The sequence below is a fragment of the Neovison vison genome, chromosome 6 (assembly GCF_020171115.1).
Source record: "Neovison vison isolate M4711 chromosome 6, ASM_NN_V1, whole genome shotgun sequence".
Lineage (NCBI taxonomy): Eukaryota > Metazoa > Chordata > Mammalia > Carnivora > Mustelidae > Neogale > Neogale vison.
In genome coordinates this window covers 119,288,410-119,315,635 of record NC_058096.1, presented here as the reverse complement: position 1 = coordinate 119,315,635, position 27,226 = coordinate 119,288,410, and the positions used below count along the sequence as shown (strand labels likewise).

General features: G+C 37.1%; 1 protein-coding gene across 1 annotated transcript in view; it reads right to left on the bottom strand.

The window, feature by feature from the left end:
- The window catches only part of SNX4 (sorting nexin 4), a 70,498-nt gene that overhangs the window by 13,936 nt on the left and 29,336 nt on the right, over window positions 1-27,226 (bottom strand). The window contains exons 7-10 of the mRNA XM_044252141.1: window positions 23,059-23,131; window positions 13,023-13,084; window positions 4,678-4,743; window positions 702-791 (exon numbers count right to left, since the gene is read on the bottom strand). Of these exons, the coding sequence (XP_044108076.1) occupies window positions 702-791; window positions 4,678-4,743; window positions 13,023-13,084; window positions 23,059-23,131 (291 nt within the window). The remainder of the gene's footprint in view (window positions 1-701; window positions 792-4,677; window positions 4,744-13,022; window positions 13,085-23,058; window positions 23,132-27,226) is intronic.

Below are 27,226 nucleotides of genomic sequence, written 5' to 3'. Positions count from 1 at the left end.
CTACTGAGCTACCCAGGCGCCCCTCTTATACGGCTTTTAAAATGATGGGATATTAGTGCCTTCTTAGCGCAGTAGGCAGCGCGTCAGTCTCATAAAATGATGGGATATTTAGGTTAAAAAAAAAAAAAATAGCCACCAAAAAGTGGCTATGACCAAATGCCACCTATTCCAGGAAATGATTCTTTTTTTAAAAATTGGACAGAAAAAGTATACTACTTTCTTCTTTATTAAATAGAACTATACACCAGAGAATTCTGTTTGGCTCTGTAAGAGATACCATAAAAACAGAAGACAAAGTGCTGATATTAAGAACTTACACAAACTTAGTAAGAAGAAAAGCAGGCGTGGAAAGAATTACAGAGTTACCAAAAAAATGGTACATACTGCCTAGTGACAAGACTTACATACACTCAATCTGTATTTTGCATCCAATCTACAAACTGAAAAAAGTAGAACAACATACAAAACAAACCTGAGGTTGAAGACTGACAAGTTTTATCAATATTGTTTCAAGAACAGAGCTTGTCTTCAATGTCTATGCCTATCACTCTGCAACACCGAGGATTACAATGAGACCTCATTCAATACTTGGGGAATGAGTTCATTTAAAAATCACCTTACTATCTTTACTTTCTGGCAACATATGAAGAGTGGTGACCAGCCAGCCACACGACTACATCTGGAACATTTATTATACTTACCGCAATGCTTCTGCATAAAACAGATACTCCTTTAACTGATCTGCATAATGTTCTTCATCTTCTAAAATATCATCAATAGAAGATGCATACCTGTTTAAAATTTAAAAAACATTGCATATAAACTTTTATCATGATACAAAGTATTAATGATCAAAAACAATGCTATTTGCTACCCCTAACAAAAGTAAGTACACAAAATGAGAGTAAGTATTCAGACACGGCAATTTTTAATTACCATGAAAATTTTACTGAATTTTACCAAAATGTTTCAATCAGCAATGGATTGGAAATAAAATCAAACAAACAAAGGCCCTTCTTTCAGGTAGCGTAAGCAGCACCAGAAGACTATAATATCTTTTGCTCAGATATTTTATGAAAGGGCTACAAAATCTGTGGAAAAAATCAGAGTTTAGTGTAATTGGTGCTCAGATGTTCCTGGCAGCAACTACATACAGTATCCCTAAAAGCTACAAAAGGAAAAATAGAGTAAGACTACAAAAAACTTTAGAAGCCTTATTTTATACTAATTCTCAATAGCAACTTGTGCTTTTGATCTGGTCAAGGCCTTCATTGTCATGCCATTCTCTTTCCTGGACCTGAGCCCTCCTCGTATAGAAATCTGACAGCTCTCCACACTGTTTCTCTAAATTCTACAAGCACATATCTCAGCACCTCTAGGAAATCTTCCCAGACTACTTTAGTCCTTAGTCATCACTCTACTTCTGATCTTTTTAAAGATTTTATTTATTTATCTATTTGAAAGACAGAGAGTGTGCATGAGCACAGGAAGGGGCAGAGGGAGAAGCAGGCTCCCTGCTGAGCAGAGACGACTCAAGGCTTGATCCCAGGACCCCAAGATCATGACCTGAGCCAAAGTCAGCCACTTAATCCACTGAGCTACAATCTAGGTGCCCCCCCACTTCTGATCTTTTATCAACAATTCACAACTTATATTTTATCAAATGTGTCATGTGTTGGTTTTATTTCTTTGATCATATTACAAATTCCATAAGGACATGGGTTATGTCATGTACTATTTCTATGTGGTATAACAGGCGTCCTTTTTTCAAATTAATTCTGACTTCTTGGCATGAGAAAGAAAGAAAAATATATATTATGTCTCCAGACCTGCTTTATGTAGGCAAGAAAACAAGTTACTGGAGTTGTAAAAATAAATAAATAAACCTACATTAAGAGTCACTGAAAAGCTATGTGCTTAAAGGATTTATAAAACAGGCAAAGTACATATTCTGTAATTACAAACTTGTATTTGTATGGAATTTCTTCTATGTGACTGAAGAAAGTCTTGAGAATCACAGGTAAGAGTGGAAAAAAACTGCCTTTAATTCATAAATCTGTGATTCTCAAAGAGTTCATGTTAAGGAACAAAAAAGAGGAACCACAGGGTTGGTGGCTTGAAGACAGGAAACAGATAAACGGCACATCCTTGGGTAGAAAAATATATAAGTGGTAATGATTTTTAGATAGCAGTACCGAAATTAATTTTATTTAATGCTTTAAATAAATCAACCGAAGGAATAATCCTAAATTCCTGAAAATGCTAAATCAACAGAATACGGGAAAACTTCTTAGCGTTAAGCAAATTGGTTGGAAAGTAGCCAGTTAGCTTGAATATGGCCCAAAGAAATATTTAGCTAAAATAAGTATTTTCTGTCTCTTTATTACTGAGTTGTAGTTATCTACTGTGCTTGGAAATGTTTACTCCTAGTCACTGGCTTGTCTCTTCATTATTTTAATGGTATCGTGTGTGTGTGTGTGTGTGTGTGTGTGTGAAATAAACATAAAATTTACTTTTTAATAATTTTTACATGTAGTTAAGTGGCATTAAGTACATTCACACTGTTCTGCAAACGTTAACCACTATCACCACAACGCCTTCATCTTCTCTAACACTAACTACCCACATTCCTCCCCACCTATAATAGTATCTTCTGATAAGCAAAATATTTAATTTTGATAAAGGACAATTCACCATTTAAAAAATTTTTTCATGTTCTCTTTAAGAAATCCTTGCTAATTTGAAGTTTGCAATGATATTCTCTTATGTATTCTACTAAAAGCTGTAATTTTAGCTTTTATACTTATGTATATGATCCAAATTATATTAGTTTTTACATACGGTATGAGAAATAGCTCAAGGTTAATTTTTTTCCATGTAGATAACCAGTTATTCCAGAACCACTTCTTGAAATGTACTATTTAAATGGTCTATTTCTGCACTTTGTTCCATTGATCTGTTTACCTTTATGTCAAATTCTATCTTGATAATTACTGTATCTTTATAGAAAGTCTTGAAATCAGGTAACATGGAGCGCCTGGGTGGTTCAGTTGGTTAAGCAACTGCCTTCGGTTCAGGTCATGATCCCGGAGTTCCAGGATCAAGTCCCGCATCGGGTTCCCAGCCCCGTGGGGAGTCTGCTTCTCCCTCTGATCTTCTGCCCTCTCATGCTCTCTCTTTCTCTCAAATAAATAAAAATCTTTTTTTTTTTTTTTAAAGATTTTATTTATTTGACAGAGAGAGAAAGAGAGATCACAAGTAGGCCGAGAGACAGGCAGAGAGAGGGGAAGCAGGCTCCCCGCCAAGCAGACAGCCTGATGTGTGACTCGATCCCAGGACCCTGAGATCATGACCTGAGCTGAAGGCAGAGGCTTAACCCACTGAGCCACTCAGGTGCCCCTAAATAAAAATCTTTCTAAAAAATCTAAAAAAAAAAAAAAAAAAGAAAAGAAAAGAAAGAAAGAAATCAGGTAATAAGTTCCAGGTTTGTTCATTCTTAAGACTGTTTTGGCTACTCTAGGTCCTTTGAATTTCCGTGTAAGCTTTAGAATTAGTATAACAATTTCCATTAAAAAGTTATCAGAATTTTGACTGGGACTGCAGTTTGGGAAGAAGGGACATATTAACACTACTGAGTCTTCCAATCCATGAAGACATACATTAATTCTCTCCATTTATTTAGGTCTTTAAAATTTTCTCTCAGCAGTGTTTATATATGAAGTCTTTATTAATCTGTAAAATTTTGTTTTGATGCTATTATGAAAAGTATTGCTTTTCAATTTGTTGCTAGTATATAAAAACGCTTTATTATTTTTTTTTATTTTAAAGATTTTATTTATTTATTTGACAGATCACAAGTAGGCAGGGAGGCTGGCAAAGAGAATAGGGGAGGCAGGCTTCCTGCTGAGCAGAGCCCGATGCAGAGCTCGGTGCAGGGCTTGATCCTAAGACCCTGAGATCATGACCTGAGCTGAAGGCAGCAGCTTAACCCACTGAGCCACCCAGGCATCCCAACAGTTTTATTTTTAATACATTGATCTTATATTTGGCATCCTTGTTAAATTTAGCTGTTAGTTCTATTATATTTTTGGTTGATTCTTTATGATTTTCCAGGTAAAGGATCCTGTTAACTACAAAAAAAGATAGTTTTAATTCTTCCTTTCTAAGACTAATGCCTCTTACTTGTTTTTTTCTTGCCTGAGTAGGACTTACTAGTACCAAGTTTACAAAGAAGTGGAAAGAGCAGACAACTTTGCCTTATTCCTTGGAAAAAGCATCAATACCTCACTATTAAATACAGTATTATCTCTAAGTTTTCATTTTTAATATTTCACTATTAGGTACAATACTAGTTTTAAGTTTTAAACTGAAGAAATTCCTTTTATTCTTGGTTTGATGGGCATTTTTATTGTGAGTGGATGCTGAAATGTTTTTCTACATGTACTGAACTTAACATGCAGGTTTTCTTCTTTATTCTACTAATACATGAACTGGACTGATTTGATTTCTGAATGTTTTTAAATTAACCTTCATTCCTGAAATAAACTTATATAAGTCAGATATGGATCCACAGTGTATAATATAAAAGCCAGCAAACTTGATAAATACAGAAGAATCACTAACATTTTCCTACTAGACTTCACCCCAGGTTTTACCTTAACTGTTCTAGGTACTTACACATCCATATGGTGACCAGCACTCTGCAGTCCATCCCCCATTTCTTTCTCTATGGCACTCCACTCACTAGGGAGAAAAAGATAAAACCAAACACACTATGAATTAGATATGGAATATTTTCAAAAGGGATATTTTATAAGGTTTCTTTCCTAGCTACCTTTTAAACAATAAAGCATCTGTATTTGGATTTATTTTCTGTGACTCAAATATGCTGCTCTCCTGGGGCGCCTGGGTGGCTCAGTGGGTTGGAGCCTCTGCCTTCGACTCAGGTCATGATCCCAGGGTCCTGGGATCGAGCCCCACATTGGGCTCTCTGCTCCGCGGAGAGCCTGCTTCCCCCTCTCTCTCTGTGTCTGCCTCTGCCTGCTTATGATCTCTGTCTGTCAAATAGATAAATAAAATCTTAAAAAAAAAATGTGCTGCTTTCCCCTTTTTAAGTTTAACAACTAAATGCAAGTGAAAGCTTTAAATTGTTAGTTTAAAAGTTGCTATCAGCTGCTGCTAAGTTCAAAGTAAGTATCATACAAAATAGCTTGCATCTGCTTACAGACAATGTTCTCAAGTAGGGTGCCTATTTAAGTCAATTTGTCAAGTCAAGTGAACAGGTTTGAGAAACTATGGGTGTTAGTCCTGTTCTTGATCTACTTAATCAGAATCTTTGGGGTGGAGCTGAGATATGTGTACTTTCTAAAGCTCCATGGATGATTCTGATGAAAACATTTAAGCTAACAAAAAAGATGACTGTACAGAAACATTAGGTACACAGTAAAGCTTCAATAATTGTACTAAAGTTGATGAGAAAGTCTATTAGAACTATAGATCATTTTGTCATTTCGGTTTTTTTTTAAAAGATTTATTTTATTATTTTTAAGTAATCTCTATTCCAAACATGGGGCTCGAACTCACAACCCCAAGACTCAGAGTCACATGATCTACCAACTGAGCCAGCCAGGCGCCCTTTGTTGCCATTTCTACATAAGCCTCTTCAATTGCACTGTATCATAAAAGAAAAACATTTAAACACTATTATTTTGTTACCATGTAGTTTTTATATATATTTTTATGTTGTTGAAATACCAGATTATATGCTTACAGTATCAGAAGGAAGAAAACCTCATAATTTTTAATACTTGTCAAAGCAAAACAAACATATAAATCACCTACGCAACACTATGGTTATGATTAAAAAACAAAACAGGTAAGGCTCCCTCTAATACTTTTCTTTCTTTATATGTCTGTAACTACTCTCAAGATAGTAATAGCAAATTAACCTTTTTTTTTTTTTTAAACTAAAGCTATATTTATAATGCCTAGAGGACAATTCTGCTTTTATACAACTCTGTCACCTCAAATTCAATATATCCAAAGCCCTGATCTTCACATGAGAAAGGAACCTAAGGGTTTTGGCAGATGACAAATACAACTAGCCAAAAATGAAATGCAGTGATCATATTTAATCTAACTGTAGGTCATGTTGCCAGAATTAATGCTATGCAGCATCTGGGTAGCTCAGGCAGTTAAGCAGCTGACTCCTGATTTCAGCTCAGGTCATGATCTAGGGTTGTGGGATTGAGCCCTGTGTGAGGTAAGATTCTCTATTTTCTTCTGCCCCTCTCCCTGCCCTAGCCTCTCTGTCCCCCTTTCTCTTAAAAGAAAAAAAAAAAAAATCAACAGTCCAGATTAACTGTCTATTGGCTATCCCAAAAGTACTTCATCCATTTAATTAATCTTTGAGCACCTTACTATGTACCACCAACTCAAGGCCAACATAACCAATTTAGTTCCTTTGTTTACCAAACAAGACAAAAACTAGTTCAAGGAAGTAGGACTCGTGCTTTATCACCTATGTATGCCTATTAAGTAGTTTAGAGCCTGATAAATACATGGTATTTACAGCTTGCAGGTAAAATGAAAATAATGAAGCAATAAGTGAATTAATAAATGTGAGGAGGGAAACTATACTGGATTCTACGAAATAGCACAAGGCCTCAAGGTACGTATAAGTCTTAGCCCTCCACTACTCAAACTGTGGTCTAGCAACAGCATGACCTAGAATTTCATTAGAAATGCAGGATCACAGGGATGCCTGGGTGGCTCAGATTGTTAAGTGCCTGCCTTCAGCTCAGGTCCTGATCCCAGGGTCCTGAGATCAAGTCCCGCAATAGGTTCCTTGCTCAGCAGGAAGCCTGCTTCTCCCTCTGCCTGCCACTACCCCTGCTTGCGCGTGTGCTCACTCTCTATGACAAATAAATAAATAAAATCTTAAAAAATAAAAGGTAAATAAATAAATAAATGCAGGATCACAGAACCCATTCCAGATCTACTGCACCAAAATATTCATTTTCCATACCTCTGTCACCTTAAATTTGATATATATAGTTAAAATATAGTTCTCCAGGTGATCTATATGCCCATTAAAATTTAAGAAGAACTACTAAACAAAAGGTTCTAACCTGGGGTCCAAGGATATATCTAGGATTGGAAATAGGAAATGTTAACCAGGTTACAGTGGAGAGGAGGAAGCCATTAACATACAAGGAACTATTAAAGGGTAGTTTCTAACATCAACATTTAGATTTAACATCAACATTATGAGGAATAACTGAATCTTAAAGTACTTAATGGGTAGGGAATTGTCACAGAGGAATCAGATCAAAAAAGGCCTTGGCTCTTTTGTAGAAACTGATGAAAACTATAGACCTTTTCCCTAAGAAGGAAAAAAAAAATCACAAACAAAATTTGGCATGGAATTTCAGAAACTTCTGACAACCTGAAGTCCATCTATGAACTATAGGGGAGCCTGGTGGGCTCAGTCAGATCATGCAACTCTTGATCTCCGGCTTGTAAGTCCAAGCCCCACTGTGGGTGTCAAGATTACTTAATATTTTTAAGGGGTGACTCAGCCGGTTAAGCACCCAACTGTGTTTGTATATTAATATATTTATAGAATTACATTTTACTACAGGGATGCATAAGAAAACTGTATTAGCTGTCTCAGAGGAGACCTGGGTAGTTAACAGAGAAGGGAGACTTTTCACTGTAAAAAGCTTTTATTCCTATTGAATTTTGTGCTAGATGAATGTATTACCTATTTAAAAATATAAAATGAATCATTTTTAAATTAATCCAATCAAAAGGACTTATAATGCAACATTAGCAAGACATTTTCTATAAAAATATTTGGATAACAACTTCTAAGATGTCAAAACCAAAATAATTAATACACAAAAAAGAATCACAAAAGGCTCAAAAATAACCACAACATGCAAGCACTATACACAAGTAGATATTCTAAATTAATTAACACAAAAGCTACCCCAAGACTGAAAAACTCTCTTGCAAAATCCTTCAAAAATTATAAAGTAACACCAAGAAAGAAAAAAAAGAGTATCACTAATTCTATAAAACAGTGATTTCCAATGGAATCTTCTTGGGCATTTTGCCAACAAAATAAAGGGCACTGGTCATAGCTTCAGGGTAGTTTCATTTTCATCTGCTCAACATATTGGATTTCTTATTTTTTATTGAAAGAAATAATTTATTTTATTTTATTTTAAAAATTTTCATTCACATATAATGTATTATTTGCCTCAGGGATACAGGTCTGTGAATCATCAGGCTTACATACTTCACCGCACTCACCATAGCACATTCCCACCTCAGTGTCCATAACCCAACCACCCTCTCCCTACTCCCCACCACCCAGCAACCCTCAGTTTGTTTTGTGAGATTAAGAATCTCTTACAGTTTGTCTCCCTCCCCAGTCCCATCTTGTTTCATTTTTTCCCTCCCTACCCACCACGACCCCCCACTCAATCTCTCAAATTCCTCATATCAGAGAGATCATATGATAATTGTCTAAGAAATACTGGGTAGGAGGGGTGGGAGGTTGGGGTACCAGGTGGTGGGTATTATAGAGGGCATGGATTGCATGGAGCACTGGGTGTGGTGAAAAAATAATGAATACTGTTTTTCTGAAAATAAATAAATTGAGAAAAAAAATAAAAAATAATAAAAAAATAAAAAATAAAAAAATAAATCATAAGAAAAAATAAATAAAAAAGAAATACTGGGTGGCTTAGTGGGTTGGGCCGCTGCCTTCGGCTCGGGTCATGATCTCAGGGTCCTGGGATCGGGTCCTGCATCGGGCTCTCTGCTCGGCGGGGAGCCTGCTTCCCTCTCTCTTTCTCTGCCTGCCTCTCCATCTACTTGTGATTTCTCTCTGTCAAATAAATAAATAAAAGTCTAAAAAAAACCCAAACAAACAAACAAAAAAAAACTTTGAAAACTACTATTTTAAGACATCATTTCAAAACAAAATTCTTTGATATTGATATCATAAGGAGCTAGTCGAAAGATAAAGTTGGTAAACCTTTAGCCAGACTCAAGAAAAAAAGAGACCCGAATAAAATCAGAAATTAAGGAGAAGAAATAAAAACCAACATCAACCCAAAAAAAAAAAAAATCAATAAGAATAAATTATCTAGTGTAAATCAAAATCAAAATGAAATATCACCTTATATATATCAGTATGGCTAAAATAAAAAAAAAACCCACAAGAAGTAACAAAAACCCCCAATACCACAGATATAAAAAGAATTACAAGAGAATATTATGAAAAATTATATATGCCAACAAACTGAACAACCTAGAGGAAATGGGTAAAATTCCTAGAAATAGAGGCCTCCAGAACTGAATCAGGACGAAATAGAAAATTTGAACAGACTGATTACTTGCAATAAAAATGAAACAGTTTAAAAAACAAAACAAAACCAAAAAAAAACACCCAACAAACAAAAGTCTAGGATCAGATGGCTACACAAGTAAATTCTACCCAACATTTAAGAAAGAGCTAATACTGGGGCGCCTGGGTGGCTCAGTGGGTTAAAGCCTCTGCCTTCAGCTCGGGTCATGATCTCAGGGTTCTGGGATCGAGCCCCACATCGGGCTCTCTGCTCGGCAGGGAGCCTGCTTCCTCCTCTCTCTCTGCCTGCCTCTCTGCCTACTTGTGATCTCTGTCTGTCAAATAAATAAATAAAATATTTTTTTTTAAAAAAAGAGCTAATACTTATTCTCAAACTAAATTCATTCTACAAGGCCAGCACTGTCCTGATACCAAGACCAAATGCAAAAACTCTCAAAAAAATACTAGCAAACCAAATTCAACAATAAATACTTAAAAGGATCTTTTCCAACAGTCAAGTGGGGCTTATTCTAGCAATGCAAGGGTAGTTCAATATTCACAAATCAATCAACATAATATATCACATTAAAAGAGAAAGAATAAAAACCATATAATCATCCATAAATGCAGAAAAAGCATCTGATGAAGTCCAACACTCATTCCTGATAAAAATTCTCAACAAAGTGGGTTTAGAAGGAACATACCTCAACATTAATAAAGGCTATATATGAAAAACCCACAGTTAACATCATACTCAATGCTGAAAAACTGAAACCTTTTCCTCTAAGATCAGTAAAGGAACAAGGATGTCAACGCTCACCACTGTTAACAGGACTCAAGTCCTAGCCACAGCAAGCAGACAAGAAAAAGAAATACATTTCATCCGAATTGGTAAGGAAGAAGTAAAATTTTCACTCTTTGCAAATGACATGATACTAGATACAGAAAACCCTAAAGACCCAACCATAAAACTACTACAACCAATAAAGAATTCAGTAAAGTTGCAGGACACAAAATTGATATACAAAAAACTACTATATTTCTGTACACTAATAATGCAGCAGAAAGAAAAATTAAGAACCACTTATAACTATCACTAAAAATAAAAATACCAAAGAGGTGAAAGACCTGTCATCTCTGAAAACTATAAAAACTGATGAAAGAAATTAAAGAGGACACAAATAAAAAGACATTCCATATTCATGGACTCAAAGAACCAGTATTGTTAAAACATGTCACACTATCCAAAGCAATCTAGAGATTTAAATGCAATCCCTGGGGCGCCTGGGTGGCTCAGTGGTTTAAGCCTCTGCCTTTAGCTCAGGTCATGATCTCAGTGTCCTGGGATCGAGCCCCATATCGGGCTCTCTGCTCAGCAGGGAGCCTGCTTCCCCCTCTCTCTCTGCCTGCCTCTCTGCCTACTTGTGATCTCTCTCTATCAAATAAATAAATAAAAATCTTTAAAAAAAAAAATAATAAATAAATAAATAAATAAATGCAATCCCTATCAAAACACCAAACAGCAGTTTTCATGGAACTAGAACAAATAATCCTAAAATCTGTGAGGAATCATAGAAGACCCTGAACAGCCAAAGCAACCTTAAGAAAGAAGAACAAAGCTGGAGATATCACAATACCAGATTACAAGAAATACTACAAAGCTATAGTAATCAAAACAACATGTCACTGGCACAAACACAGATACATAAATCAATGGAACAGAATAGAAGCCCAGATATAAACATACACCTATGTGGTCAATCTGCAATAAAGAATATACAATGGAGGGGCACCTGGGTGGCTCAGTGGGTTAAGCCTCTGCCTTCTGTTCAGCTCATGATCCCAGGGTCCTGAGACCGATCCCCACATCGGGTTCTCTGCTCAGTGGGGAGCCCCCCCTCTCTGCCTGCCTCTCTGCCTACTTGTGATCTCTCTCTGTCAAATAAATAAATAAAAATCTTAAAAAAAATAATTATAATGGAGTCTCTTCAACAAATCTCTTCAACAAAAAACTGGGCAGCTACATGCAAAAGAATGAAACTGAACCACTTTTTTGCACCACAAAAATAAACTCAAAATGGGCGCCTGGGTGGCTCAGTGGGTTAAAGCCTCTGCTTTCAGCTTAGGTCATGGTCTCAGGGTCCTGGGATCGAGCCCCGCATAAGGCTCTCTGCTCAGCAGGGAGCCTGCTTCTTCCTCTCTCTCTCTGCCTGCCTCTCTGCCTACTTGTGATCTCTGTCTGTCAAATAAATAAATAAAATCTTTAAAAAAATAAAATAAACTCAAAATGGATTAAAGTCAGAAAAGTGAGGCCTGAAATCATAACTCTTAGAAGGAAACATAAGCAGTAACCTCTTTGACATCAGCCAAAGGAAACATTTTTCTAGATATGTCTCCTCAGATAAGATAAACAAAAGCCAAAATAAAAAGCATTTGTACAGTGAGGAAACAATCAACCAAATGAAAATACAACCTACTGAATAAGAATGATGTATCTGATAAAGGGTTAATATCCAAAATATAAAGAACCTGTACAAACTAACACAAATTTGTGCAAAACCCCACAAATAATCCAATTAAAAGTAGGCAGAAGACCTAAATAGACATTTTTTCTAAAGAAGACATACAGGCAGACAAGAGACACATGAAAAGATTCTCAAGATCACTAATCACCAGGGAAATGCAAATCAAAACTATAATGAGGTATCACATCTGTCAAAATCGCCAGAATCAAAATGACAAGAGGTAACAAGTGTTGATGGGGATGTAGAGAAAAAGGAATCCTCCTGCACCGTCAGTGGGAATACAAACTGGTACAACCGCTCTGGAAAACAGTATGGAGGTTCCTCAAAAAATTAAAAACAGTATTACCATATGATCCAGTAATTCTACTACTAGGAATTCACCCAGATTTTCTTTACCCATAGAAAACAAAAACCATAGAAAAAAAATTCAGAAAGATATATGCACCCCTATGTATATTGCAACATTATGTATAATCGCCAAGATATGGAATCAACCCAAGTGTCCATACATAGGTGAACAGATAAAGATTTGAGCTAGAAATATATTTATATATTTATGTATATTTATACTTATATATATCTAACTCATACCTTCTTTATCCATTGTGTATGTACCATAAAAAAGAATAAAATTTTGATTTTGCAACAAACAACATGAATGGACCTAGAGAGTATAACATTTAAGTGCAGTAAGTCAAACAGAGGAAAACAAACACCGTATGATTTCACTAATATGTGGAATTTAGGAAACACAACAAAAAAAGAGACAAGAAAAAAAAACCTCTGGCTCTTAAATACCTAAAACAAACTGGTAGTTACCAAGGGACTGGAGGGTATGCGGGAGGGGGTTGGGAAATGGGTGAAATAGGTGAAGGGGATTTAAGAGTACACTTATCTTGATGAGCACTGAGAAATGTATAGAATTGTTCAATCATTACATTGTACACCTGAAACTAATAGAACACTGGATGTTAAGTACACTTGAATAAAACAGTAACTAATTACGCCATAACATAAAAAATAAATGAAAACTAAACTTCTACATTTCAGACCCATAAATGTTCAGGAATTATAGTTCTCAGGCAAAAAGCTAATTAGAGCTAATCAATTATTTTAGAAGCTTATATAATGCTCACCTGAAAACTCGCCCATAATTCCCATGTACTTTATATACACCATACAGTCGATCTGCTACTCTCTGGAACAAATTTTTAAAAGAAATTAATATTAGATCAAAGCTATACACAGTTTACTCTTTAAAAAAAGAGAAACGTTATCCTCATTTTAAAAAATGCTTAGTACAATAAACTTGGAAAACATGAAAAAGAAAAAACTTTAATTTCCCAAAGTCTCATTATGCGGGGGGGGCAGGGGGAATACTGCTGCCATCATATTTATGTAACTGCTTTTATGTATATATATGTGTATATATGTGTGTATATATTATGTATATATGTATATATATATTTATGTATATATGTGTGTACATACATGTACACACACACACACATAAAAATAAAGAACATATGGGGCGCCTGGGTGGCTCAGTGGGTTAAAGCCTCTGCCTTCAGCTCAGGTCATGGTCTCAGGGTCCTGGGATGGAGCCCCGCATCGGGCTCTCTGATCAACAGGGAGTCTGCTTTCTCCTCTCTCTCTCTGCCTGCCTCTCTGCCTACTTGTGATCTCTGTCAAATAAATAAATAAATCTTAAAAAAAAAAAAAAAGAACATATATGAACACGTTTTCATTATTGTTTAAAACTTTCTTATATTAAAAGTGATAGGGACACCTGGATAGCTTGGTCAGTTAAGCAACTGCCTTCAGCTCAGGTCATGATTGCGGAGCCCCCTGAGCAACTCCCTTATCAAGCTCCCCACTCAGCAGGGAGCCTGATGCTCTCCCCTCTCATGCTCTCTCTCGCTCAAATAAATAAATTTTTTTAAAGGTGGTAATATTTTTATCCAGCAGGCTACTATTACTTTTAATAAATACCACTTTAAATAACTGCATAAAATTCCACGTAGCAGTGTATAAAATACAAAAACACTCCTTGTTGGATATTTAGCAACCCCTAAGTTTTGTTTTTTTTTTAAGATTTTATTTATTTATTTGACAGAGAGAGATCACAAGTAGGCAGAGAGGCAGGCAGAGAGAGAGGAAGGGAAGCAGGCCCACTGCCGAGCAGAGAGCCCGATGCGGCACTCGATCCCAGGACCCTGAGATCATGACCTGAGCCGAAGGCAGCGGCTTAACCCACTGAGCCACCCAGGCGCCCCTAGCTACCCCTAAGTTTTTTAGTGTTATACATAATGTTTTAATAAACATCTCTGAGAGTAAAGTTTTTTCTAAATCTCAGTTGTTTCCTTATGATAAAGTCCTCAAACTGGCATTTATCAGGGGGAAAAATAAACATTTTCAATTTTATTAAGTTTTATATACAAATGCTAAATACATGCAACATACTTCAATGCTACTTTTTCATGATAACTCCTTCTAACCAACACGTTAGATATTTTAATAAAACAGAATTATAATTTAGATTGAGATGAAATATATACTGCTTAGCTAGTCACACAAATTTTACAAAAGACAAAACACCACAAACTATCCTCCAAAGTGTTATGGACATGAACTATAGGCCAAAAGGTAATCCCACATAAAACCCTAAACCCTAAAAAAAAAAAAAAAAAAAATTCCTGGGATACCAAAAAATTCTTGGTACACAGTTTCTAAATGTAAACCCTAGGATAAATTATGTTCCAAATTTCTTACTCAAATGTGAATAATCTGAGGAATTAGGCATTTAACCATACAACAAATCCTAACCCTTTCAATACCAGCTTATAGTGAAGGAACCAAAATTATGAATACTTGGAGCAGGTCTAAGAGAAACATAAAATGTTTTCCATCTCTCCTTGGCTTGGCTTGAAGGAACACATACCCACTAGACTAGGGAGCAACACAGCACAGGACTGCAACTTGTTTCTGTAAAGCCTCATTAGAACATTCATGTCAGCATGGTCCATGGCTGCTTTCACAGCAGAGCTGAACAGATCTGACAGGGATCATATGGCCCAAAAGGCTGAAAATATTTACTATCTGGCCTTCCGTAAAAGTCCGTCCATCCCTGCACTAGACTCAGGACAAAACTCATAGTCTTCATTCTGCTTGAAACACTCCAGAGTTGTCCCCAGACCTCTCAACTAATTTCTCTAAGGATGTTATTTCCCAATTATTTTTTGAGTCCTATATAGAGTGTCAAAGTCTATTTGCTTTTTTTTAAAGTTGTTCCATCATCAAGTAAGTTTGGGAAACATTGAGATAATAAAATTTAACACTTCTTTTTTTTTTTAAAGATATTTATTTGAGAGAGAGCAAGCTTGAGGGAGGAAGGGTCAGAGGGAGCAGATCCCCTTCCCCACCCCCCAACCACAGGACTCGATCCTTGGACTCCAGTATCATGACCTGAGCCAAAGGTGGTTGTTCAACAAACTGAGCCACCCAGGCATCCCAAAATTTAACACTTTTCTTTCACGCAGGACTTTTTGGACCTTTACCACCATACATGAATCATGACTATTCAAGAGAGATATGGTTTGCACTAGAAAACATCATACAGAACTGGCAAAATGCCATTCTAGACCACTAACTCTCTTAGATCTTTATACTTTAAAAATCAAACCTCTTCTGGAAAGCTGAGCATTTTATCACCCACTAAGATATTAAGTATGGGAGAGAGGAAGAGCACTTATTAACCATGTAAGAATAGAAACTACAAGCAACTTAAGTACAAAATGCAGATCCAAAATAAATGTTCAAAGACAAACTTTGGGGGCGCCTGGGAGGCTCAGTCAATTAAGCATCTGCCTTTGGCTCAGGTCATGATCTCAGGGTCCTGGGACTGAGCCCCTTGCTGGGCTCCCTGCTCAGCAGGAAGTCTGCTTCCCTCTCCTTCTACCCTTCCCCTTACTCATGCTCATGCCCTTTCTCTAATAAATAATTAAAAAAATTTTTTTAAAGTTTGTAAATTCCAAGGATTAAAAGTTTATTTCTTTAAAGTATCTCACTCCTGGAAGCTGGTACAAAAGGATCTTCTACCACAATTAGAACTCAAAAATAATTTGGCCCACATAGCATGCCCAAAAGAGGTAAGAGTCTTCCTATACCAAAAAGGTGAGCAACCACATAAGGAACAACCTACCCACGAACTAGACCACACACACACAATAGTTGTTATGAGACCAGCGTTTGTTATCAGCTATTCATGGAAACAAATGGATCCAGCCAATTTAAACATGAAATGACTTGTACCTAGGTAATCAGGCAGTGAGAAAGAAGATGAAACAAAGAAAAACTATAACCAAAAATTATCATTTCTAGAGAAAAGGAAAAGCAAAAAGGGCAGAAAAATAAAACAGGAATGATGAAAACCTAAAACCAAATTAATTCATGGGTCATTGGTGACAGGGAAAAGAACCCAGACTGCCAATTCCATTTCTGTTGACAAGTCTTTCTTTTTTGAAAACTGATCAACTGACAGGGAAAAAGTGACACCTAGCAAATTCTATGACAGCAGAAGAAATGTGACACACTCATCCAATCGTTCTACCCAGCTCAGGATCATTGGGAGCAATAAGAATGCCTTTTCTGTCCTCACTGAAGTAGTAGCTGATTAAATGTTAAAATGGACAGTTTCGGGACATTCTTTGGATGATCCTAGACACACATAGCTTTTCTTTTCTTTTGAACTATTTCCTACACGTAGTACTTTATACTGTCACCATCACTAAATAGCTCACAAACCCTAGACAGTACCATCTTTAGGACTACAAATGTCAAGTAGTATCTTAATAATTATAATATGCATTTTCACAGTATTTGTGAAGTTAATCCCCCCTTGCTTTTAAATGTGATTTTTCCCTAAAGAGGCAGCATATAGTACAGAGGAAATACAGGATTTATAGTCAAACGAATGAGTTCAAATTCCAGCTCCTTCTTACTTTAGGGTTTAACTTTGGAGATTTAGTAAATCAAACCAACCCTTGTTATTACATCTTTCTTCTAGAAATGTGGAAATGACCATCATATAACTTTGTAAGGATTAAATAAAATGACATTTGTAAGGGTCCTTGCAATAAGGGGGATGACTCAATGAAAGCCAGTTCTCTTCTTGCTCAGTCTACCTGAATTTATGTCCTCTGTCAATATGCCATTTATAGGTAGTTAAGGGCATGGGCTCTAGAGTCAGACAAAAGGGGAAATTTTGGGGGCATCTGGGTAGTTCAGCTGTTAAGTGGTTGCCTTCAGCTCAGGTCATGACCCCAGAGTCCTGGGATCGAGCCCCACATAGGCTCCCTCCTCGGTAGGAAGCCTGCTTCTCCCTTTCCCACTCCCCCTGCTTGTGTGTTCCCTCTCTCGCTATGTCTCTCTCTCTGTCAAATAAATAAATAAAATCTAAAAAAAAAAAAAAAAAGTGGAAATTTTCACTCCACACATCTATTATAGTGTGGTATCAAATTATTTAATTTCAGTTAGTTACTTTCCTTTGCCTCTGTTCCTAATCTACAAAATGGGGACAGTAACAGTACCTATCTTTAAAGGGCTATTGTGGGAACTTGGTAAGATTATTATAATATGCTTGAGCTCTGGCTGACACACAGTGGTGAATGTTAGCAATCAATATTGTTGTTCTGTTATTAATTACAAGACACAAATTATTTCATCTGAGTCTCATAATTCTATGAATAAGACACCTTCATATAACAAATATTTATTCAGTACCTACTACATGCCAGGCAGATATCCACAATTTTTAGCAAAGAAACACACCCTGAAAGGTTACTAGATTTGTCTGAAGGACCCAATAAATGGCAGAGACACTGTCCAAAGCCAGCTCCTCTCTGTCTGCAGCCACCCACTCTTTTTTTTTAAGATTTTATTTATTTGACAGACAGAGAGCACAAGTAAGCAGAGATGCAGGCAGGAAGAGAGGAGGAAGCAGGCTCCTTGCTGAGCAGAGAACCCGATGCAGGGCTCGATCCCAGAACCCTGGGATCATGACCTGAGCCGAAGGCAGAGGCTTTAACCCACTGAGCCACCCAGGCGCCCCTAAGGCCACCCACTCTTTAGGCTTGTTCTGTTTTGATCTCTTAAATATTTAACTCTTTAACCAATCTAAAACTTATTTTTTACTTTTTCTACTTTCAAAAGAATTCTTGACAGAAAAGATAGTCATATCTCTTTTCCCTTCATCTGTTAGGAATTCATCCTCTGTCTCAAAAATCAAATACAATAAAATAAATTAAAAAAAGAATTCATCATCTGTCTCAAATGGCACTTAAGCCTTCTTCTCCTGACATTCTGAATGTTACAAAAAGGCCCTCCCTGTGGTGCTTTCTGTGTTGTCTGTAGGCTTCTGTGTTGGGGCTTAAACCTTTCATTTTTACTTTTCTGTTACTGTCCATGATTAAATAGCCTTTTTCCCAACTTCAGAATAATCAGAATTTTAGCTAATCAGAAAGTATACTACAGGGGTGCCTGGGTGGCTCAGTCACTAAGCGTCTGCCTTTGGCTCAGGTCATGATCCCAGGGTCCTGGGGATCGAGCCCCACATGGGGCTCCCTGCTCAGCGGGGAGTCTGCTTCTCCCTCTCCCACTCCCCCTGCTGTGTTCCCTCTCTCACTGCCTCTGTCATTTAAATAAAATAAAATCTTAAAAAAAAAAAAAAAAGAAAGCATCCTATATTGTTCACTAGCATTTATTCATTCCTTCATTCACTCACTCAGAATTTCAATTTGACTCACAGATCAAGTGCTGCCTTTCCTTTCAAGAGCTCAAGATATCTTCAGTGTCATAAAGTTTCTGAAGCCTTTTTCATAAAGTTTAGGATAAGGTGCCTTGCGGACTTAGTCTGCAGAGCATTCAACTCTTGATCTCAAGGTTGTAAATTACAACCCCATGCTGGGTACAAAGACTACTTAAAAATAAAATCTTAGGGAGGCGTAGGTCAGTTGGTTAAGCATCTGCCTTTGGCTCAGGGTCGAGTCCCACATCGGGCTCCATGCTCTGCAGGAAGCCTGCTTCTTCCTCTGTCTGCCACTCCCTCTGCTTGTGTTTCCTCTCTCTCGCTGACATATAAACACAAAAAAATCTTTTAAAAAAAAAAACTTAAATAATTTTTAAAAAATATTTTATTTATTCACCTGAGGGAGAGAAAGAACATGGACAGGGAGGGACGGAGGGGCAAAGGAGAGGGAGAAAGAATCTGAAGCAGACTCCACACTGAGCAGGGAGCCCACTTGGGGCTTGATCCCACAACCACGATATCATGACCTGAGCTGAAACTAAGAGTTGGACACTCAACCGACTATGCCACCCAGGTGCCCCAATTTATACATATATATTTTTTAAATAAAATCTTGGATGTCTGGGTGGCTCAACTGGTTAAACATCTGCCTTCAGCTCAGGTTATAGTCCCAGGGTTCTGGAATTGAGTACCGAGTCGGGCTCCCTGCTCAGCAGAGAATCTGTTTCTCTCTTTGCTCCTCCCCATCCCTGCCATGTGTACGCACTCTCTAACAAATAAAGAAAGAGAATCTTGAGCAAAAACACACAAACAAAAAGCATGGGATAAATATCTACACCCAGAATTTTCTTACTTATGTATTACAAACTCTTTGATGAAAAGGTTGCTTTCTTCAAAGGTTCTTTTCACATATACATTACTGACCAGTTCTCCTGGTTGGTTATAATTAAATTCAAGAAGCAATTCCTCTCTCTTTTTTTTAGATTTTATTTATTTGACAGACAGGAATCACAAGTAGGCAGAGAGGCAGGCAGAGAGAGATGGGGGAAGCAAGCTCCCCGCTGAGCAGAGAGCCTGATGTGGGGCTCAATCCTAGGACCCTGAGATCATGACCTGACGTGAAAGCAGAGGCTTTAACCCACTGAGCCACCCAGGTGCCCCAAGAAGCAATTTATTTTAACTATAGAGTATAAACTGATGGTTACCAGAGGGGAGGTAAGTGGGGGATGGGTGAACAGGAGACGGGGATTAAGGAGCACATTTGCTGCGATGAGCACTGGGTGATGTATGAATTGTTGAATCACTATACTGTACGCCTGAAACTAATATAACACTATAGGTTAACTATACTGGAATTTAAAATAAAAGAAGCAATTTCTCTACTTTTTCATATGTCAGCATATACATTCATTTGTTCATTCATTCAATGACTATATATATAGTGAGTATATACTAGGAATTGGACATGATTCCAGGGATTTAGCAGTGAGAAAATAAAGCTGCTCTTGTGCAACTCCCATATACTAGTAAAGAAGATAATTAACAAATTAAAACAGAACACAATGTCTGATAGGGCTAATATAAAGACAATAACAATGACAGAATATGACAGAAAATAATAGAAAATTGCATCATATTTTATATAAGATGCCCAGGATAGATTTCTCAGAGGGAGGCATTTGAGGTGAGAAATGAATGACAAAAAAGAATAGGTCAAGAGAGGTTCTTAAAGGGGGGCATGTGGGAAAAGTGATACAGGCATGAAGAAGAACAAATAAAGTCCTAGGGCAAAAACAAGTTTGATATGGCTAAATTTCACCATAATCTTTAAAGGTTATTAAATATTAAATCACATTTAAAAATATACTTTCAGCAGAAAACAATATATAATCACTATGGTTTATCTTGCCCTGTGACAATCTTCTTACTGTTTTATGAAAGCCATCACGCATGTATACCTTCTTCGGGCTAAATAAAAAGTCTCACAGCAATGACAATGACAATCATGTCTCCCTCCTTCAGGTCTCACTTAAATTTATTACCTATACTTCACAGCTTTTCTGAGTATTTAGCTGTTAAACTCTGTTTAATTCACCGCTCTTCTCGGAGATTCCTCATAAATCAGATTCTAGCTGGTTTTTCTGCTTTGTCCTCTAGTTTTTTTCTGGGTCTGAAAGGCTGTTTGAGAGCCTTTCAATACCTGGGGTTTGTCATGTGAGTGCATAGTAATATACCTCTGCCTAATCGAACTCCCAGAACTGTTAACCTTCCTGCTAAAACAAGGCTTTCTACAGTGTTCCCCACTCCGTTCCCTTTGGTTGAAGGTCTTTAAAAAGGATATTAGCTTTCACAACCAGCCAGACCTCTAACTTAAATTGATTCTACAAGGTTTCTACTATAAAGGCAAAGCTATATGAATTATTCTTCCAGTATTCTGGGGAGTCTCTGTCCCCCCCACCCCCAACTTTCCACAAGAACTGGTGTCTAATGACCTTATCAATCCATAGCTTCCCAATACCCAGATGTAAACTCTAGCCTAAGAATTCTCACAGGTCCTTTTCTTTTATTAGGAAGTATCTCATAATTTACTTAGGGAATCTAATGGTATTCTAAATGGTTAAATAGGAGACTGGGCCAATATATTCAAAAGGATTTTTTCCCTTATTTTTTTATACTTTTTATCATAGAAATCTTCAAATATACAAAAAGTAGAGAACAGCAGAACATACTTCCACTTCCCAACACTACGTTCAACAATTATTATATGGCCAATCTAGTTTCACCTAAAACTACCCCCACTTTCCACTCCTCACCAGTAGATGATCTCATTAAAACAAATCCCATATAATGCATTTTAAGAGATTTCCAATCAGTATAAGTTATGATCCTAGACCTGGTATCCCAGTATCTTTCAAAGTTTTTTTTGTTTTGTTTTGTTTTAAGATTTTATTTATTGGGGCGCCTGGGTGGCTTGGTGGTTTAAACCTCTGCCTTTGGCTCAGGTTGTGATCCCAGGGTCATGGGATCAAGCCCTGCCTCAGGCTCTCTGCTCAATAGGTAGCCTGCTTCCCCCTCTTTCTCTGCCTGCCTCTCTGCCTACTTGCCTATCTTTCTCTTTCTCTCTGTCAAATAAATAAATAAAATCTTTTTTTTAAGATTTTTAAATTTTTATTTATTTGACAGAGAGAGATCACAAGTAGGCAGAGAGGCAGGCAGAGAGAGAGAGGAGGAAGCAGGCTCCCCACTGAGCAGAGAGCCTGATGCGGGACTCGATCCCAGGACCCCAAGATCATGACCTGAGCCGAAGGCAGCGGCCCAACCCACTGAGCCACCCAGGCGCCCCAATAAAATCTTTTTAAGAAAAAGATTTTTAAGAAAAGCATATTTAAGAAATGTTTCTTTTTACGAAAAACATTTCACTTTTTCTTAAAAAGATTTTATTGGGGCACCTGGGTGGCTCAGTGGGTTAAAGCCTCTGCCTTCGGCTCAGGTCATGATCCCAGGGTCCTGGGATAGAGCCCCACATCGGGCTCTCCACACCTATGGGAGTCTGCTTTCTCCTTTCTCTCTCCGCCTACTTGTGATCTCTGTCTCTCAAATGACTAAATAAAATCTTTAAAAAAAAAAAAAAAAAGAAAAGAAAAAGATTTTATTTATTTATTAGAGAGAAAGAACATGAGCTGGGGGAGAAGCAGAGGGAAAGGGAGAAGCAGACTCCCCACTGAGCAGGAAGCCAACACAGGGCTCAATTTGGGGCTTGATCCGGGACTCCAGGATCATGACCTGGGCCAAAGGCAGATGCTTAACTAACTAAGCCACCCAGGTGCCCCTTTCTAAGTCTTTAGCACAGGCAAGTTCTAAGGATTCCCTGTCTACCACAGCCAACCACATGGTTAAATTCAGTGATTGCCCCTCCATTTCTAATTTATTTTGTCATGGCAGACCATTACCCTAAATAAGTTTATATAGGAGAATTTAAGAGCACAGGCACAGGATGGCCTAACATATATAAGCTATTTCACTATTAAAGAAAAAAATAACCTTGAAAGTATAAGGATATCATTACATATAGATCTAAACTTCCACACTTAATTATATTCCAACACTGAAACGTAGGCCTTTTTGACAAGATAGTCAAACAACCATACACAAACTACAGAGAAAACAACAGGCTAAAAACCTTCAAGTTGTTTACGCCATGAAACATTTCACATTTTCTTAAAAATGCAATTTAGATGATAAATAGGCCAAATCTGAAAGTAAAAATCAGCTATTCATCATAAATACCATCCATTATCTAAAAACATAATTAGGTAAGAAGCACTTCCTTCTAAATGTGTGTCGAAAAACTCTTAGGGACCACTTACAGCTCTAACTCGAAGAAGATGTGAGATGACAGACTGTAGTTCATCACTGTAGTGTTTTAGTTCTGTAAATCTCCTGAAACAGGAAATAAATAAAACATCATTTTTTTCTCATGAAAACAAGTCAAAAACAGAAAGACAAAACAGGAGTTCCTGAGAACAATGAAAATGCTTCTATTTGACCGTATGCTGGCTTTATGTACACACCAATACAAATTCAAAAAACTCTAGAACAACCATATTTTCTTTTGATATTTTTTCTCCTTTTGATATTTTTAAAGATGTCATACTTCATAATTTTTACTGTGAAACTGAGACAGAGAAAAAAATTATCTGAAAAATTACTTGAAAAAATTCATGGTGCTAAACTCATGGTCTCTAACCTCAGTCTTTATGCTATTCAGTAATCTTTGTTTCCCTAATCCAGTGACTACCATTCTGCATAAAGATATGAAACTTCTGATACTACCACCTGTCGCTCTCCAACCAAGCTTCACACATTAAACACAGCCATTAGTAGGATCTCCTGCCAGCAAACACAACTACCTCTATTATTTCTTCCTTCCCCCAATACTCTATATTCTACCCCAGCTATACCCCCAGATTCCTATTTTCTAACTTCCACTCTCTATAAGCTCCTTCTCTTTAGCATATAAACTAACTCTCCTATATTTAAAAACCTACACACACTGCCTTGACAACACACCCAACTCTCAACACCCTCTCATACCCAGGTCTCTCACACGCACATTTTGACAAGGCAGTCTCTCAAGTGACAACAACCTCCCATTCACTGTGCAGCCCAATGCAGTCTAGTTTCGCCTCCAGCACCCAAGGACAGAAATACTCCTGACAAACTCACTAATTATTCTCATGTTGTTAAAACCCAAGGATATCCTTTAGGCTTCATCTTTCTTGGTCCTTTCAACAATGTAACAATGTATCAAAAATTTGTTCCCTATCGGTTTTATTTTCTCATGATTTTCCTTATACTGTCTGGTTATGCCTGAAGTCTCTTTGGCAGTTCACATTTCTTTCACCCATTTGTTACAACTCCAACTTTAGTGTGCAAAGAACCCCTAAAGTGTTTGTTAGAAACGCTACCAAGGGCTTCTCAGTAGGAAAGGGGTGTGAACAAGCAAACTGCACAGAGGCCCTAGTGGGACTCAGGATGCTTGAATGTTTAACAGGCCCAAACCACAGGATTCAGAAGCTACTCATCCTCAGATTACATTCTGGAAAATACCCCCAAAGTATTGGTACTCCTTAAGAGTCCCACCCTGGGTCCTCAGCCAACTTAATAATCAATCTTTCAATCTACACACTCTACGTGACTTATCATTCACAAAGCTTCACAATTATAATGTATATGCTACTGAATTCCAAACTTCTACCTCCTACCCGAATCTCTCTCCTAACCACCAGATCTATAACACCAACTGACTAGCTGACATTTCTACTTGCTTACATACCCAAAACTCAATTTACCTTCCCCTATCCCTCCCAAATCTCTCTTCCCTGTATTCCCTCACACTCTAAAGACTGAAACCAGGGTGCCGTCTGTATTTTTGCCTCATTCACTCATTCTACTAACTAACCTCTTGGTCTACGTCCTAAATATTGCCCAAATACTCTCTAAATATTGCCACAAAAAGTAGAAGACTCAAGGCCCATTTCTAAACTGCTCTTTAACAGACTAGTTTGAAGAAACATAGCTTATTTTATTTAAGTTTATTATTTATTTTTTTAGTAATCTCTACACTGAATGTGGAGCTCCAACTCATGACCCCAAGATCAAGAGTCACATGCTCTTCTGACTAAGCCAGCCAGGTGCCCCAGTTTGAAGAAACATAAACATGCATGAAGCTAGTATCATTTTGATAATCCCTCTAAAACAACGTTTCCTACATTTTAAGAAAGGACAGAATAAAAGTATTTTAGTGATATAAACTATTTTAGTAATAGTATGAATAATAATTATATATTGGACCACCTAGACCCAGTATGTAAAATATATATAATATATAATATATGATATAACTAGAACAGAGATTCTCTATGTGAAGACTCTGTTTTAACAATGAATGATATAGGGGTGCCTGGCTGGCTCAGTTGGAGGAACATCTGACTCTTGACCTTCAGGTCATGAGATCCCATGTTTGGTGTAGAGATTACTTAAAAATAAATTAATAGAACTTTAAAAAAAAAAAGGATAATGAATGATATAGACAATCCTCTTATCTAGAACTTAAGGCAAACAAATTCTATTACTAATTATATATTAGTTACACATTGTAGGAGCAGAAGCAAAAAAACTGCCTTGGTTTTGTTGTTGGTCATATCAAACTTAAAATTCTATACATAATATGGATATTAAATAAAATCTTACAATCCAGAAACCTGGTTAGGTCAGAAAAGGGAAGGCCTCATTCAATTGCTAAACTCTTAAGCTGAAAAACATTCAACTGACAAAATACTAAAATAATTAAAATACAGTCTCATCTACTTGCTCCTCAAATGAATGTACATCCACCAAAGTCATAAAACTAGCTTACTAGGTTCCTCAAAGCTTTTTTTGGAGACTGACTTAAAATTTTAGTTCTTTACCTAGAGAACATCTCTTATATACCATGCATGTCATTATAACCCTCATAATGAAACCTCAGTGGAATCTTAAATGCTTATTACTAAGTGAAAAAAGCCAATCTGAGAAGGCTATATACTGTATATGACATTCTAGATAAGGTACAACTATGGAAACCACTGGTTGCCAGGGGTTGGGATGGAGGGATAAATAGGCAGACCACAGAGGACTTTTATTTAGAACAGTGAAAATACTTGGGGTTTTTTGTTGTTTATTTTTGTTTTTATTTATTTAATTTTAAGCATGCTCCACGTCCAACATGGGGCTTGAACTCATGACCCTGAGACTAACAGTCATATGCTCCATAGACTGAGCCAGCCAGATGACCCATGACAGTGCAAATACTTTGTATGATAAGATAGTGATGAATAAATGTCATTATAAATTTGTCTAGAGTGAATCCTAACTTAATGTCTTTGGGTGATAACAGTGTGGTCAAAAGAGATTCATCAACTATAACAAATCTACCATTCTGGTGGGGGACATTAGCAGTGGGGTTGACTGTGCATGTGTGTGGGCAGAGGGTAAATATGGGACCTCTGTGCTATCCATTCAATTTTTCTGTAAAACTAAAACTCCTCTAAAAAGTCAATTAAGTGACACCTGAGTGGCTCAGTTGGTTATAAGCATCTGACTTCAGCACAAGTCATGATCTCAGGGTCCTGGGATGCAGTCCCCGCTCAGCGGGGAGCCTGCTTCTCCCTTTGTCCTCTCCCTCTGCCCCTACCATGCCCATGCTCATGCTCTCATTCTCCCTTTCCCAAATAAATAAATGTTTTTTAAATAAATAAATAAGTCTATTAAAAAAAAAAAAAAAAACCCTAAGGGCACCTGGGCAGCTCAGTCGTTAAGTGGCTACCTCTGGCTCAGGCCATGATCGCAGGGTTCTGGGATTGAGCCCTGTATCCGGCTCTCTGCTCGTTTGTAGAGTCTGTTTCTCCCTCACCCACTCCCCCTGCTTGTGTTCCCTCTCTCATTGTGTCTCTCTGTCAAATAAATAAAATCTTTTAAAAAGTAAAGTAAGATAAAAAATTTTAAAAACCCTCAATGGTTACCATCACAATTTCCTGATTACCAAAACTTTAAATATTTATTTATATTTTATATTCAAAATTTATATTAAAAGCTAAAGGCATTATGCTAATGTGTTAATGATTTATAAAGTCAGGCATAATACGTTATCAGACTATGCAAACCTGGCATTTGGTAAGAATTTACACCACAAAGAAATTAATGCTGAAGGCCTAACTAGAGAAATTCTAACACACATCATGCCCTTTGTAGCCAAAAATGGAAAAGCCTCATCTGCCTGAGCAACTTTCTAACTAAAAAATTTAGCTGAACCAAAGACCAGGTAAAGGTCCATATGATGAGGAGCCTAAATTATCCACGCAATTCAGAGAATGAGTAAAACCAAAATATTGAGAAAGGCCTAGGGCCCATCCTAAGGAAATTTTTTTCTGAATGCACAGGCTTCCTTTATCATAGAAATGGTCTCAAAACACCAAACCAATGTTAATGAAGTCA